Source organism: Nannobrachium achirus (assembly GCF_963921795.1).
Source record: "Nannobrachium achirus genome assembly, chromosome: 12".
In the NCBI taxonomy this organism is placed as follows: domain Eukaryota; kingdom Metazoa; phylum Chordata; class Actinopteri; order Myctophiformes; family Myctophidae; genus Nannobrachium; species Nannobrachium achirus.
The window spans coordinates 39,920,438-39,937,911 of NC_137832.1; the positions used below are offsets into that span (position 1 = coordinate 39,920,438).

General features: G+C 39.6%; 1 protein-coding gene across 2 annotated transcripts in view; it reads left to right on the forward strand.

The window, feature by feature from the left end:
* ipo11 (importin 11) overlaps nucleotides 1-17,474 on the forward strand; it is a 219,418-nt gene that overhangs the window by 7,715 nt on the left and 194,229 nt on the right. For both annotated transcript variants that reach the window (XM_080738216.1, XM_080738217.1), the window contains exons 4-5: nucleotides 7,440-7,512; nucleotides 13,341-13,544. In XM_080738216.1, coding sequence (XP_080594342.1) covers nucleotides 7,440-7,512; nucleotides 13,341-13,544 — 277 coding nt within the window. The remainder of the gene's footprint in view (nucleotides 1-7,439; nucleotides 7,513-13,340; nucleotides 13,545-17,474) is intronic.

Sequence of the window (17,474 nt, forward strand, 5' to 3'; positions counted from 1 at the left end):
AATATTGCAATTATGCAACAGTTACCATTAAAATAAAACAATATATTCATATTGTGGTGGGTCAAATTACTTTCTGTCAGACCCCATATATTTCCAGTATAACAGAGACAATAATTAGGCCATGTTAACTCTGTCTAGGCCCATAGAGAGGGCTCTGTGCGAGCCAACCTTTCCCAAACAGAATGAATACCACAGATAGAGACAAAACTTCATTGGTTAGCACAATCTCATTGTAACTAAGATATGTGTTTTTGTGTTATATATTTAGCTACTACATCTGCAGACTTCACATGCAAACTGCAAGCATTAGCCACCTAACCTACCGCAGCAGTGCTGTGTCACTGAAACAATTAACCCTATTTTGAGGATGCTAATTAACGTCTGACACAAGGTCTTAAAGGACTTTAAAGAACTTTGTTTTTTTTACAACAAGGGTTCATGTTTTAGAAAGTAATTAGAGAAAAATAAATGTGTTATAATATATTTTTTTTACTGTTTTCTATTGTTTTAGCGTTTTTATTTTATTTGAGAGCTTCCCCCTGGTAAAACGTAAAAAAGAGATGGATAAAGAGTACAGTAAACCCTGGTTTACCAAAGGATTAAAGAAATCATCAATTAAAAAAAAAAAAGTTATATAAGAAATATTTATCTAATCCTTCACAAATAAACTGTCAAATATAAAACATATAAAAATAAATTTACACATTTACTCCGTATAACTAAGAAAAATTATTTTACCCAAAAATTCCAAGAATCGGCTAACAATATCCGTTCAACCTGGAATATCATCAACCAACTTCTTAATAGAAAGAAGGCTACCTCTACATTCCCTTCACATTTTGTGAGTGAAAGTAAGGTTTTGAAGGATCCGTATGATATCTCAAGTGGTTTCAATGATTTTTTTGTCAAGGTGGGTGCTTCACTGTCAAGCCAAATTAAGGACATTGAGCAAAGTCCACTTGATTACCTGTCTGGTTGTTTTCCTGCTGTTGAGCAGTTTACGCCACCTGGTGCCTCTGAGGTACTAGAAATTATAGTTGACCTTAAAGATTCTGCAGCAGGGCATGATGAAATCAGTGCTTCTTTGGTCAAAGAGATTAGCCCTTTTATTTTAACACCACCAACATACATCTGTGCTAAATCCATGGAGCATGGTATAGTTCCTTCCGGTATGAAAGTTGCCAAAATAATTCCTCTTTTTAAATCTGGAGACCCTAGTTGCTTTACAAACTATCGCCCTATATCAATTTTGCCCTGTTTTTCAAAGGTCTTGGAAAAACTTGATGAACATCAGTACGGTTTCAGAAAGAAACATTCCTCATACATGGCATTATTACAGCTTGTTGATCAAATATATACAGCCAGGGATAATAATGAGTTTGCTTTGGGTATATTTCTGGATCTGTCCAAGGCATTTGATACAGTTAATTTCGATATACTTTATGAAAATTGAATCACTATGGTTTTCACAGGAACACTTTTAAATGGCTTCAGAGTTATGTACTTGATCGTGAACAATATGTTTCAGTAAACGGTATAGTATCAGGTAGGGAAACAGTATTGTCTGGAGTCCCCCAGGGTTCGATTTTGGGTCCTTTATTATTTCTTATCTATATTAATGATTTACCTTCTGTATGCTCCAAGTTATTTCCTATAATTTTTGCTGATTACACTAATCTGATCATTACACACTCTGACTTCCATTCTCTGATTTCAGAGGCCAACAAATAGGCCTGGGGCCAATTCTGATATCTTCACAAATTGGTACCACCCAAGGTGACCGTACATTTTTTACATTTTTGACTTCCTACATGTCTCTTGTTTACATTTTGGTATGATAACCCTTTCTGAGACCCAGCTTAATTGATGTTATCAGCCGCTAGAGTCGGTCTCCCATCGACTTTCTATACAGGAGGAAAATACCCAGAAAAGTTTTTTTTTCTGGGTATTTAAGTGGGATGTGAGGGGTCTAACTAGGGGTTTGTCATGATGCTGAATCCATTGCAGGCATTTGTTTTGCACAAAAAACATTCAGTGGGCTAGAAATGGCCTCAGAAAACAATACACGTATGGGTGAGTATTCATGTTAGTCGGAGGCCTTAGGGTTTTTTTTTCTCGTGCTAATCAGTCTAAAAGTGCAAAATTTTGCACAGATGTAGCTCATGGCATGCTCTAATGATTTAGCTAGGGCGCCCGAGTCTGCGACATTCGGGGTCGCCACAGTGGCCAAATCAAGTTGGGCTCCCATCGACTTTAGTGATGAAAAGTGATGAGTCATCACTTTTCAGAGTTTTGTGGGTGCTGTGGTGACCCCGAAGGTCGCCGACTCGGGCGCCCTAGCTAAATCATTAGAGCATGCCCTGAGCTACATCTGTGCAAAATTTTGCACTTTTAGACTGATTAGCACGAGAAAAAAAACCCTAAGGCCTCCAACTAACATGAATACTCACCCATATGTGTATTGTTTTCTGAGGCCATTTCTAGGCCACGGAATGTTTTTCGTGCAAAACAAATGCTTGCAATGGATTCAGCATCATGACAAACCCCTAGTTAGACCCCTCACATCCTACTTAAATACCCAGAAAAAAAAAGTTTTCAGGGTATTTTCCTCCTGTATAGAAAGTCGATGGGAGACCGACTCTAGCGGGTGATAACATCAATTAAGCTGGGTCTCAGAAAGGGTTATCATACCTGCTGGCAACAAAAAGTATTGTAAAGATGATTGTAAAATTATTATAAATGATACTGAGATAACACAAGTTACCTCTGTCAAATTCTTAGGAGTTCTAATTGACGATAAAATCAACTGGAAAGAACACATCAATCTTGTTTGTAATAAAGTGGCTAGATCACTCAGTGTCATCAGGAAAATTAGTAGTTTGATAAATCAAAAATGTCTACTTACTTTATATTATAGCTTGATTTATCCTCACTTAACATACTGCAATATTGTCTGGGCAAGTACATATGATTCATATCTCCATAATATTTATCTACTTCAGAAAAGATTTGTCAGAACCGCTACTCATTCAAAACGACTTGACCACTCTACTCCACTTTTTGATAAGCTAAAACTTTTCACTATCTTCCAAATCAACACCTATCAAATATGCAATTTTATTTATAAGATCAAATATACCCCCAACTCCATTCCAAAACCTTTTAGTAACTACTTTCAAACAAATTCTCAAATTCACAATTATAACACCAGACAGGCTACAGACCTTCAATTTTCCCTAAAATACAGAGGTACTACCCTGTGGGACAAGTACTCCAAGGGTATACAACTCTCATCATTGAATGTATATAAGAATAAATTGAGGGTTGTACTGGTTAACCAATAATCTTGTTATGGATTTTTAGATATTGTTTTTTTTCCTTCTTTTCTATCAGGTTTTAATTATTTTTGTATGTACAGTATATGTATGTATCTTTATATGTATGTATTATATATGTTGTATGCATAATGCATATATGTAAGTATAATAACATGTATTTGCAATACATGTTATTTCATATGTTTGTTGTATAGGTAGAGGCCTCGTATAAGCCCTTTGGGCTTCTTGCCTCCTCCTAGCACTTTAATTGTTTTCTATTTCTGAGAAATATTCTTTGTATTTTAAAATGTGCTGAATAAAATCAAATCAAATCAAATGAGTGGGCAGGGGCATGCGACATGCGTACATTTGGCTAATTATGTCTTTTTAGGCAAAATATTTTCTCTTATGAGTACATGTTAAAATGACCCCGACGTGTTTTAAATGAAATGCCCCTTTAAGTTTGTTTGTTCATGCTCAGTCATACGGTACTATAAGAAAAAGTAGGTTGTGTAACACTCACATTAAACTGATTAAAGATTTGTCTGTGGAGTATCCAGAGCCACTATAGTAAACATTATTGTCCCCAGCAGGCAAGTCTGTGTTATAGAGGGATAGACATAGAGAGCCCATAATGTCCTACAGGCATATTTATATCTCCTCCATATTAAATATTGCACTTTGCCAGTGCTAGAAATTTGATTCACAAGAGAAGGCATTTCATAGGATATACAAACAGCCTGTGGGCCATTCCAGTGCTGTTGGCACTCTGCTGATATAATGGTTTAATTCTCCCACATCTTCCAAATGCAGGAAATTGAGTCATAACCTAGTTTTTTTCAGTGGTTGAGGCAACCACTACTGATATGTCTGGTGGCATCCCAATTCAGGCTTTTGCAAATCCCTTCCCATTCTGCCCTGTTACTATGATGGGACATTAACCCTGGGCAGATTGTTTTTATAGTGGCAGTGAATGGGATTTTTTTTCTTTCATAGCCTCATTACAGCTATATAAAGTACCAAAGGAAAAACATCTAGGTGATATTAATAAAAAGGGAAGACAAAGGTACAGTAGTTACATTGCAAAACAGGGGGTTTCCCCGAAAATATATGTTTTAATTTGTTTAATCCCAGTGGGACAGAATCACTATTGCAGATTCTTTTATAGTGGAAGTGGATGGGATTTTTTTTCCTTCATAGCCTCATTACAGCTATATAAAGTACCAAAAAAAACACATCTACGTGATATTAATAAAAAGGGAAGAAAAAGGTACAGTAATTACATAGCAAAACAGTAATTTCCCCCCGAAAATATATGTTTTAATTAGTTTAATCCTCTGGATCAGAGAGAGAATAGAAATCGCGCATTGCATCTTGGGTAGGAAGAGGAGAACTATAATGGCCAAATCCCCCTGTTCTCCTCACATAATAGGCTGGCTTTTCGTAATTCTGCCCATTTAAAATATATGTACCCAAACGTAACAAGTTAGACCATTGATAAGGTCCATGTGAACTAGTCTGTTGAAGCTTATTCATTACAATGATCACAAACGCTATGGTCGCGAGCGGCCTGGCCGTGCTCCGCAGTGCGGACAGCCGGTGAAAGACGGCTCCCACTTTCTCCGACTGCAGAACTCCACCCCCGCTTGCAAAAAGTGAATGTATTTTTCTGGTTGGCCAGTCAGGGACCAATCAGAAGGCTGACAAACGGTGAATTCTGGGTGGAAACTGGGTGCATGTAGCTCACAATGCGATAAGTAAGCCTTGCCGAGCCATGAGATCCATAGGGCAGGAGCCTATCTCCTGATTCTGTAGCGTGAGGCAGCTTGATGTGCTGGCAGCTTGAAGTACACCCTCGTCACAGGGACTTAACCCCAATCCAACCCTTGATGCTGAGTGCCAAGCAGGAGGCACTGGGTCCCATTTTTCTGAGTTTTTCGTGTGACCCGACTGGGGCTTGAACCCCAACCTCCCAGTCTCAGGTCCTTACACACTGGAGGGTGAATTTGCGAGGCGAATCTTTCGCTTAAAAAGAACCATAAAGTCGATGCAAGCTTCCACATCGGCAACGAATTTCCACAGAGCGAATATGCAGCTGTTATTTTTTCGCCCTGGTGTAGAAATTTGAGGACAGTTGCTGGTGAACTGCTACTGCAGTGACTGTCCCATGTAATTCTATGAGAAACATTAAAAGCCAAAGGGGTTCTACGGTGGGAGAACAGACTGATATGCATACCTGCCAACTCTCCTGCATTTTGCAGGAGACTCGTTTTATTTGACCATTTCTCCTGCACCACCATTTCTCCTGCTTTTGGAGATTTCACCCTTTTTTGCATGGCAAGTATAACCGACATGTCAAACACACCCCAATGATATGCAGTCACTGCCATTAATGTTCATTTGCGTAGCTCCTTGGCTTTTTTTAAATGCAAATCGCTGTGACAGTATTTGATTGTTTCTTATTTGTTGGAAGGTGTGAAACTGTGAGTGGCCTCTCTCTCGCTCTCTCTCTCTCTCTGCGTGTGTGATGCCAGCCCGAAACAACTTGATGAATTTACAGTATATGCATATTCGCGTGGTGCTAGATGTCTATAGGCAAAAGCGTAAACATTTGCCAGTGGAATATTTACCATTTTTGGGTTGTTTATTCGCGTCGCTTCACTAATTTGCCGGCGTGTAATGACCTTCAGGGCGGACACTCTAACCACAAGGCCACTGAGCCGGTTCACGATGCGATAACTGTGGTGATATTTTGCCCTCGATAACGATAATATCACTTGGGTCTCGCCCTCGATAATGATAATAAAACTTGGGCCCATTTCAGATCTTATTGCTTTGATAAGAAGCAATACAATTAAATGAAACCCTGGGCTCATCAGTGTCTAGGACGTACTGTATGGATACAATAAAATTAAATGAAACCCTTGGCTAATATCACTGGTTAGGAGGATGTATGCATGGTTAAGTATGTATTGTACACCAGGGGTTTTCAAAGTGGGTGCCGGGGCACCCTGGGGTGCCGCGAGATAATTTGATAATATTTGGAATTTATTTGGACACTTGAAATAACATTTAGTATCATTTTAAACTTGAAGTACAAAGTTATTTTCAGTCAGTTCTTAACCAAAATGGCTATTATCTCAACGTTTTCCTCGCAACATAATCACTAAAATATTGTCACTGTCGGGCAGAAACCTCATATCTCCAAGTTTCAAATGTGTACGACTTTTGGTAAAGCAAAGCCCTGCTTCATCATACAAGACTGTCGCACAAAAACAGCCGATCTACAAGCACATAACGCCTCGCGATGCGAGGCGTTGTGTGCTTGTAGATCGGCTGTTTTCACTAGTTTAGTAGATTTTATAGATGATAAATACAAAACGAACGGTTTTGGACATACAAGGTTTCCACCCGACAACGACGATATGCTATAAATATAAGGTGCTGGGAGTGAAAATTATAATGTAGGTGTTCCTTGGATAAAAAAAGATATTTATGGGGTGCCCTGAGACAAAAAAGTTTGGGAACCCCTGTTGTACACCAGAGAAAACTTGTGTGTTCGGTTGACTTCATTCATGCGGGTAGCAGTAGGTATAGGTTTGTTAGCGCTGGCTTTCTCCGCTGTTCTAGCCCATACATTGAATTTACATTTCCCAGACGGATCAGTAAGTGCTAGGCAGAGATCTTTGATCTGTCTGACGTCTGGCTAAGCAAGACTAATGTCTATCTTTCTTTTTCAGTCATCTCCTTTTACCAGATTTACCATGTTTTGCCACCAAGTCTTCTGTGCTCTGTTAGATTACATGTCATTACCAAGCCTCACATATCGCTTTTGTGTTTTGACTCCCTTCTATATTTGCCCCCCTTCTATCTTTGCCCCCAATAATTTATTTTCAACATATCGTCACTGTCAGGCAGAAACCTTGTATCTACAAGTTTCAAATTGGCCTTTCTTTTTGTAAATTAAAGCCCTGCCTCTTCATATAAGACTGTCGCACAAAACTACAAGTTATGTGCTATTTCACTATTTTAAATCATTTTTAAAATTATAAATACAAAACAAACTGTTTTGACCCGATAACGACAATATATTTACATATTTCTGTATCCTTGTCTTAACAGCGCCCTGTCAGAAGAGGAGAAGATGTCACTGCGTGCTGGCCTTATCACTAACTTCAATGAGCCAATCAACCAGGTGAGTGGAGTGGACTGTGTCTGTCAAAGCATTACTGCAATGTCATTCCAATACTATATATATATATATATATATATATATATATATATATATATATACAGTATATATATATATATATACAGTATATATATATATATATATATATATATATATATATATATATATATATATATATATATATATAATATATAAAATATCGAACCGAACTGAACTGTGAATTTTGTGAACCGTTGCACCCCTACTGCAGTGTCCAGTACATATTTGGACAATAGTTTAAATGTACCATCTGTTTATCTGTTTATCCGTCCGTTTGGGTATCTTATAATACAGTGAATGTAACTAGTAAATACACAACATATCAACAATGAAACATTTACAGCAGTTATCACAATGCGCCGCATCGTGAGCTTGTAGATCTTTGTAGAACATTTCTTTGTCCCTAAACATCCATAAATGGAGCGAGGCTTGTGAGCCAGTTCAGACTCAAGTCGCTCTGCTAGCCCTATTCCATTGAAACACACATCCAATGCCCCCTCTGTAAAATAAGGGGGTCTATTTATCTCACTTCAAAGGAAAGGATCGCTCTATTCTGGGACGGTCTGGAGAGGTTCAGGGTATATTGGTTGCAGATTCAGATATTCAGATTCAGGTCTATTTAAGCCAGACCTGGGTATTGTGCGGCCCTTTGGTTCACTCTGACTGCATGGACTAAAACTGCATTTCTTTTATTTTGATGTTTTTTATTCACGTACATATGGACGCAATGCGTACACCAACCCGGCCCTCCACAATATTTTCTGTTGTTCATGTGGCCCCATGGAAAAAATAATTGCCCACCCCTGATTTAAGCTGTCACATGCACATGCCCTCTCTGTAATGTGGTTTTCTATTTAAGCTGTCATATGCACTTGCTCACACTCACTCTACCTATGCTGCTGGTCCACTGCTTAGACTTGTACCATTTATGATTACCGTTCCTGCTTTTCATCATTGCAGTCCGACTTTATGCTTTTTGCTCTGGACGTTTACTAACATCACTAATTTGCTCTCACATTTGCTAAGCTTAGGGGCAACTTTTGATTGTCCATATCCGAACAAGTGTACTTCTTCATGTAATGAATTAATGTAAATTGCTAACAATTAGACATTTTGAAGAGGTGATCCCATCACAATATTGAATTGTGTAGGAGGAAGCTCCTAAACTGCCAGTACCTTGAGTATAATATTGGCCTATGAATGAATACATGTCTAGCATTCAGTTAGTATCCTTCTATTTGACTTCTTCCACTCCTGACATCACAAAATTGCTCAACTGAATATAAGCAGTGGGGCAGATTTATCTCCATTCATTGGTGTTCACATTAACACCAGCAAACCTGAGTGCGATAGATGATGGATGATATGAATGGTTGTCTGGGTTTTCAAATCCCTCCGCCACTAAAAAGCCCTTGAAGACATGCCTGCCTAGCCTGGCGTGGCCGACTCAATATCACCCTCTGCCGGGGGATATCGGTCTGGCCTCGCTCCATTAGGAATCCATTTTCCTCTGCCTGCAGATGTGGCGGACCAGTCAGGGCAAACGTAGGGCAGGCTTTATGTCGTTTGGAACAATGACGGAAACCGCAAGTGTCAGCATCTGTAGTTCTTCACAGCCACATCAAAATGGATGCTGCCAACAAGCCCATGAAACTTTTGTTGAAGAGAAAGATGTGTTTGATGTACTTCCAACTGGATTTTATTCTATTTATTTTATTTTGTATTTATATATATAGTGAAAATCCAGTTATTGTGGTTTCTACGTTGGTCGCTTGAGCCACCACTGCCTTTCAGCTCGGACGAGGACAACTTTGTTAGCCTGGTCGTTGCTGAGTAAAAAGAAGAAAAAAAACTGGAGAGGCATGGTCTATAACGAATGTTTTCAAGGACAATTTAATGGGGATTTAGGTCTGTTCGAAATATTCTGAATACTATTCTAAATAAGTTTTCTTGAAAAACGAATGATTCATTGATTAGTAGGGATGCGGTATCGGTACTCGTGGTATCGGTACTCGCCCCGATACCGGCCTATTTTGCGGTATCAGTACTTGTCAGATACTGCTCACAAAGCGCCCGAGTACCCTGTGTGTTCCGCCACTGTGCCTTTCTCTCTCTCTCTCTTAAAGTATCAAAAGTAAAAATACAAAATGTTTGAGCATAGCAGATCTAGAAGATCATGCACAGTACAGGAATTTCCATGGGCTAAACCTGAAAAAAAAGTGAAATGTGTGGCAGTTGTGCCATGTTCTGGGAAAGCAATGCAATTTAATGTGTTATATACAGCCAGAAAGTGAGGAACATCTGATAAAAAAATGAAGAAAAAAAAAACGTAATTTAAAGACATTTTGTATTATTAATTGTACTCGTATCGGTACTCGGTATCGGCGAGTACTCAAAATGAAGTACTCGTACTTGTACTCGGTCAGCAAAAAAGTGGTATCGGGACATCCCTATTGATTAGTCTATTTTAATTTCTTACACAATTATTGTAACGCAAAACGCCAATAATTATTCACGTCTATTTCTCTCCAAGTCTTGAGTCTACAGAGTGAGTAATGCTGTCTGCTCTGCAAACTAGTCTAGCATAGAGACAGACAAGCACATCATCAGCATATAGAGAAGCAGCAGCAGCTGTTGTTGACAAATTCACTACCAGCGCCTGTGAGTTACGTAGCAGGCTGTGCTGCTCTGATTGGTTGTATTCTAACCAATATTGTCCGGAGCCCTGTTTTTAAGCCCGCCCCTAAGAAATGAAGATTCTGTCCGAGAGTCCAGACTAATATAGAGACACAAAGGCGCCTACATATTCACACCCACAATTGAGACGGTGACCCCACTTCGGGTAAGGTGAATGTTATACTGCAAGCCAGTCCATTGAAAGTCACTGCAATTCAACTGTAGTTAGCCTACCTTAACTATAACGAAAAAACGTCACATGAATCTACCTGGGACGTATCCTCAGTGATGTAGCCCAAGCTCATCAGGGTTTAGGGTCTCGCAACATCATGCCCCTCACTTGGGTGACCCAGCCAGGGTTGATCAAGTCCCGACTTACGTCCCAGTGGTTACCCACGATCAGTCCCATTAGGGAGAGGAAATCTGGTGCATGGAAGGACTAGGCTCTGTGGATTGACTCCTGTCCGGGCCCTTCCTACGCCAGGACCCGTGCGTTGCACCAGACTCCAGCCCCAGACATTTCACTCAGGAGTGGTGGATTCTTGAGCAGGCTCCGCCTAGGCAACGGTGGTGCTGCAGGCTCCGCTTGTGGCTTGAATGGCCCTCCTAAGGCCGAAGACTATATTGATTTCAATAAAAATATGTCAACATATCATCTTGTTTTCTAAATAAATTGTGTGTGTCACGTTAAATTTGACACTTGCATGGGTTACCCATAATGTTAACAGAGCAGAGGGGAGACGGTAGACAGAGTACCTGTCGCTTTTCAGTGACATCACTGTCTTTACTGCTATGCATTTACGAGCGCCGACTTTGAAGATTTCAACATTTTCAACTACAGAGTGAATTCTCCAGTTTAGTATTAATCCTAAAATAAGTCTTGCAAGACGGCAGATGGAAGAAGCAAGATTCGTCAATTTCCCCAAATAAATAGCCCAATATACAGAGAGACAAGCGTATCCGGGTATTGAAAACCACAAGGGATGCATTCGTGATGTATATACCATGCGGCCACTTAAACCTAAAATCACATTTTATACTCAATGTCCAATGCTACAGTAGCACTTTTGACTCACCGATGAAGTATATTATACTATGTTGTGGGTTGTATAATGTAATGGCAGTTATATCACATTAAAAAAGACAAATCAAACAAATGGGAAATAACAATGACATAACCTTGCAATCCTGACAGATGGAAGTGCATCCATCTGTCTAAAAAGCAGTGACTTTGAGTTGTGGCCATTCATCGTGGTTTCAGGTGATAAGACTGTAAGGCTACATCGTGACTGATGGGTCCATATGGAGAGGAATGACTGCCGCTCAAATGCCATATGTCTCTGGCTCTCCTTGTCAAACCAAACCACTAGAGGTTATTTTGTATGTTTGACTTTGAGGCATGAGTTCAGTGTGTGAGTCGATGGATCGCTTAATCTTTAGGCCTAGAATTATTGAATGCTTTAACTATTGAAAAATGGCAGATCTACAAGCTCACAGCGCGGCACTCGGTGCCGCGCTGCGAGCTTGTAGATCCTTGCAAATCTTTGAATATATGTATTTTTAAAGCGAACGTTTGTAACTCAAATTTTGCTTCAGGGGGGTCCCTGGAACTAAATATTTTGAGATGCGGGTCCGTGGCCAAATACATTTGGGAGTCCTTCACATGAAAAGGTTTGAGAACCACTAACATAGTAGTCTCTCAAGAACAGACTAACTGAGTTTCAGTTAAGTGAAAAGGACCTTTTCTTTGATGATGGCTGGCCAGATTGCTGACATAGAAACATAGGTTCTTCAAAAAACCTTAGGTCAAGACACTTATAGAATCGGGTCAAAATTCAAATTTTCACAATTTTTCAAAAATAGCAGATGTACAAGCTCGCAGCCGTGCTGTGAGCTTGTATATCTGCTATTTTTCAATAGTTAAAGCATAAGATAATGATACACAATAATGTGTACCCTTTCTGAATGGGTTAAGGGGGAAAGAAATATATTCAAAGTGATGATGACATTTTGACCATAAATGCAAACTTGCAAAGTAATTACTTTTTGCATTCACTGCCTTAAATTGGCCAACAGCCTTTAGTAAGCCTGTGTACGGTAAACGTATACGCTGTGGGTTACATAAACCGCAAACAAGGGAGAACAACTGCTATACGCTATTGATCATGACATGTCATTACTCTTCTTCATGTCATTCATAAAGGGACAACCGCTATGGCAAACCAACCATGTGGAATAAATATGTTCACATTAGCATGTTGTAAGCGTTAAGAAAAGCACACATCTGTGTGTATGTGTGTGAAATGAGCATCATGATGAATGAGTTGTGGCTGCTGTGCTAAGCGGGATCAACTCCACTTAGCTGTGCATAGACTAAGTAGTAGCCAAGACCATTCATCTCCATTCACACCTGTCTGCACAAACGAGTTGTTGTTTTATTACCGTTTGCATGCAGTTGCTCTCCTATACCGTCTGTCTGTTCAGGGGAACTTGTTGGAAGGTGGAACAAACTCATGTGCGCACAGCACACGCACCCGAACACGTTATGTTGGTCATCACCGTGTCACAGCAGTTGTGCATCTACTGTATGTTGTTGTTAAACTACAGGATTTCTTCAGTTCCTCAAAAAAACTAAAACATGACATGACCTTCCTAGTCACTCACCCCCAAAGTAACATTTGGAGTCTAGAGTTAGACTGGTTAGATGGTTGGATTTCTTTTTTTCTTTTTTTTCTTTTCTTTTTACCTTTCAGGCATCCCCTATAGATAGATACCTTTATTATCCCAAGGGGGAAAATCAGTTGCCCAGAGGCAGCACAGCAGTTTAAGGTTACAAGTTACAAAGATGTAAGAAAATGAAAAAAAGTACTGTAGTGTACAGTAAAAAAAAAAAGCAAGGCACAATAAAAAGAAGAATATACTGTATACATAAAGTGTCAAAAATCTGTCACAATAAAAGAAGAATATATACATAAAGTGTCCAAAAAACATTCTCCACTCATAAGTGTCACGTCACACACAAATAGCATTACTTAAAACACAATGCAGCTATACACCTCAGTCTAATCTTTCATTCAATCGTTGTTCTTTTTCTGTCTCTTTGCCCCTCTTGCCAGATAGCGACCCAGATCGCTGTGCTCATAGCCAAGGTGGCCCGTCTGGACTGCCCCAGGCAGTGGCCGGAGCTCATCCCCATCCTCCTGGAGTCTGTGAAGGGCCAGGACGGCCTGCAGCAGCACAGGGCCCTGCTCACCTTCTACCACGTCACCAAGACGCTGGCGTCCAAGCGCCTCGCACAGGACAGGCGCCTGTTCCAAGACGTAAGTAGCAGTAGGGGTGTCGCACCAAATTCTGGGCCCTGGGTACAAGGATTCACTGCGGGCCCCCCACAAATGTTCTTCATAGGTTAAACCCATTTAGACTGGGAACGCATTATTAGGCATTATTTTGTGCTTTAACTATTGAAAAATAGCAGATCTACAAGCTCACAGCGCGGCACCGAGTGCCGGGCTTCGAGCCTGTAGATCTGCTGTTTTTGAAAAATCGTGAAAATCGTGTGCAAGTCTTTGAATATTTCAAATCCTTCTAAGGTTTTTTGAAAAACCTATGTTTCTATGTCAGTGGTGCTCAAACCTTTTCATGTGAAGGACCCCCAAAATGATATGTATTTGGCCACGGACCCCCATCTCAAAATATTTAGTTCCAGGGACCCCCCAGACGCAACATTTTAGTTACAAATGTTCGCTTAAAAAATACATATAGTCAAAGATTTACACACATTTTCACAACTTTTCAAAAATAGCAGATCTACGAGGTCGCAGCCGCGCTGTGAGCTTGTATATCTGCTATTTTTCAATAGCTAAAAAAATATAAAAATGAAGGCCCCTCCACGTTGGGCCCTAGTAACCCAGTCCCACTTTCCCCCCCCTTATGACGCCCCTGCAGGCACACATGGTCGAGCGCTCGCAGTCTGTTACTGGTTTGTTTTTGTTAATGCCGGCCCTCCCGGCCGGATGCCTTTTCCCCAATTTGTTGTTGATGCTTGCTTTCAGCCATATGTTTTCGTGATTGGAAAATGGCATGGAATTGCTGAGGTTTTAGACATATTTTAGTTTGTTCAAGACAAAGATATATACCCATTTTTATATTTTGTTTACATGGTTATTTTGTGCTGCACCACTAAGATATAAAGAGATAAGATTTGATTTACTCAGTCATATAAAAGTTTTACATGTTGGATACTGTCGTTAAAAGAAAAAGAAAAAAAAAAAAACTTACGGGACAACTTCAATGCTTTCTTTTTTTATTTTCTTATTGCATTACTTGATTGGTATCGGCAGATACAAATTATTTAATGATCGGAATGGGATCGGGGTAAAGAAAAACGTGATTGGAGATATGAGTGAGAGTTGGTCATAAAAAACTAATATGTATTGCTTTACAATAATAATACAATCGGAGTTCATAACTTTTATCTGAGCACTAGTAGTCATGTGCAGGAATAGCATTGTGATGAATTGGAGAATCAAATTGAACAGTTGGATCGTAATCTAAGTGTGAGGTCAGTGAAGACTTCTAAAATAAATTTTGGTAACACTTTCTACGAAGCCCACATTTATAATGCATTATGAGGTCATTCATAATGCATTATAATGCACTCATTAAATGTGGGCTTCATAGAAAGTGTTACAGTTTTTTTTTGTCTTTTTTTTGGTATTTTTTGGTCTTTTTTGTCTTTTTTTTAATTCAAATTATTTGCAATATTTGTAGTTTGTGTAGCAGGAATGTCCATATTTTTGCAGTGCCAGGCTTTGCCTGTAGGAGATGCTGTTTAGCTTCTGAATGAAACTTGAGTCAGACTACCTTCATCACATTCTGTGTGTGTCTGAACATTTGTGATTGATGGGTGTGTGTGTGTGTGTGAAAGAGAAGAGTGTTTCTGTGTGTATCTGTTTGTGAGACTGTCTTAATGGTGTTAAATATCAGACAAAGTGCTCAGATGCTGATGTTACAAAGGAAGTGCCAAAAAGTGTGATTGAGGGATAGATGAACGGTGAGACAGTGAGAGAAAATGCTTAGACCTCAAGAGACTTCATCTAACCTAAGAAGCTTGTCTAAGCAACATGTAGCATCCTTCATAGGGCAATCTGAGCCCCATTAAACAGCGCAGCTGTGAATAATGATTTTAATGTTAAATGGTCCATGAACTGTGTCGACATTGCTGGTCGGGTGGCATGCATTATTCCAATACTAGCAGTCTTAATACACAAAATAATCTATCTATAAATGCGAGAAGTCTCTGCGTGTCTGCGTGTGTGTCTGTAATCCACGTATCTCAAGAACCGTTCGTCCCACCGGATACATCATAATGGAGAGACAGATTGCAAAGCCACCAGTGTTCATACCAACGACAGACGGCAGTAATCAACAGTGCAAAGATCTTAAGAATGCTTAAAAATCTTGAGAATCACACTGAATTCTATCTCTCGACTTGAATTTGATTCATGCTGTCCGAGATAAAGTAAAGGCAGGCCAGGAACCCTGCCTTGTTCAGGGTTTGCTACAACACATCTGCTTGAATGAATTGGGTGAATATCTGAGCATATTGGCTGGATATTTAAAATGGCCAGAACATAACTAGCTTTTCAGGTGCAGCAGGATGCATCTGGAATTATACTTAATTCACTAATACCTATTAGTGATGCGCGGGTCGGGGTTTTTTATGGACATTTACATTTTCTGGCCCAGCTCAACCTGCCCCGCAACACAGCATCAATTTTCACTGCCCAGCCTAGCCTGCCGTCATTACATACATGTCAAATACAGTATGTCTTTGAATGTGGATTTTTAAGGCAGCCAATTCCAACTGTGCAAAAACAGAATGGAGGAGAAACTTTCAGCACTGATTTAGAGCACATAACAGTGCAGTGCAACAGAGGCAGTGCCATATAAAATATTGTTCGAACATTTAAAAGCAATGAACCATTAATTACATGACGGCATGACGAGTGACGACATGCATCCTCATTTTAATTGACTCCTGTATAGGACTATACACACGGAGCACAACTACTGTATCACAGAGAGATGAGGATCCAGTGTAGCCTAGTCGCTGGCGCACCGCGCAAGACAAAATAAACAACTATAAAGAGAAAGAGAGAGTTGAGAGACCGAAGCAACAGCTCTCAACATATTTTCTACATTCTATGCTCACCGCAGCAACAGCAGCCTAACAAAGGGTGTACATTGTTTAAGTCACAGGAGCATTGTTTTCATATCATAAATATGAACTTTAGTTTAGTCAAAAGCTTGTGTACAATCCACACGGGATTTGCTGATTTCTGTTTACATGAGCTGCAGACATAGGCTGCGCCAAGTAGCCAATAACAACAAGCAGAATCACTTCCTCTCAAAACGGTGGATTTCAAAATAAGATACTCACATAATAGGATTAGGCAACTGGTTTTAAATCTACATACAGGAATTATAATGGACTTAATTAGAATTACATGACACGGACCAGCTTGGCTGACGAGCATAGGGAAGGACGCTTGGTTGCGCATTATATATTATTTGGACGGGACCGCCTCAACCTGCCAATAAAGCGTACATTTCTTGACCCAACCCAACCCAGCCTGCGGGCTGACCGCGGGTTCGGGCTGGCCCGCGCATCACTAACCTGTATATATTTTGTATTCTATATTTGTTAAGTTAAGATGGCTGGAAGGGTGGATAGATGGTTTCTAGGGCTGTCACAATTATTACATAATTGTCTAATTGCAATTATTTGACATAATCGCGATTATTTTTCATAATCGTCATAATCGTTTCCATGTTGAACATTTTTCATATATTTTTTTCAAAGTAAAAAATTGTGGAAATAGCAGATCTACATTGCGACGCGTTGTGAGCTTGTAAATCGGCTATTTCCACTCAATGTTCTTTTTAAGTATAAAGTTGTCAAATATGTCAGTAACTTATTTGTATATTTAGGATATGTATCATATCTGCCATGTGCAACTTCAAAGCCTAAAAGCCAAACAGAAATGTAATTGTCAATGACAAAAACACAATTAAATCGTTAATCGCAATTATTTGAGTGACAATTAATCATCATGTAAAATGTCATAATCGCGACAGCCCTAATGGATACATACTTTATTCGTCCCCCTGTGGAAGTTGTGGTGACCCCGATCCAACCCTCACCTGGGTTGCTTACAGTACATCCCTACAAATCGAATGTCTGTAGT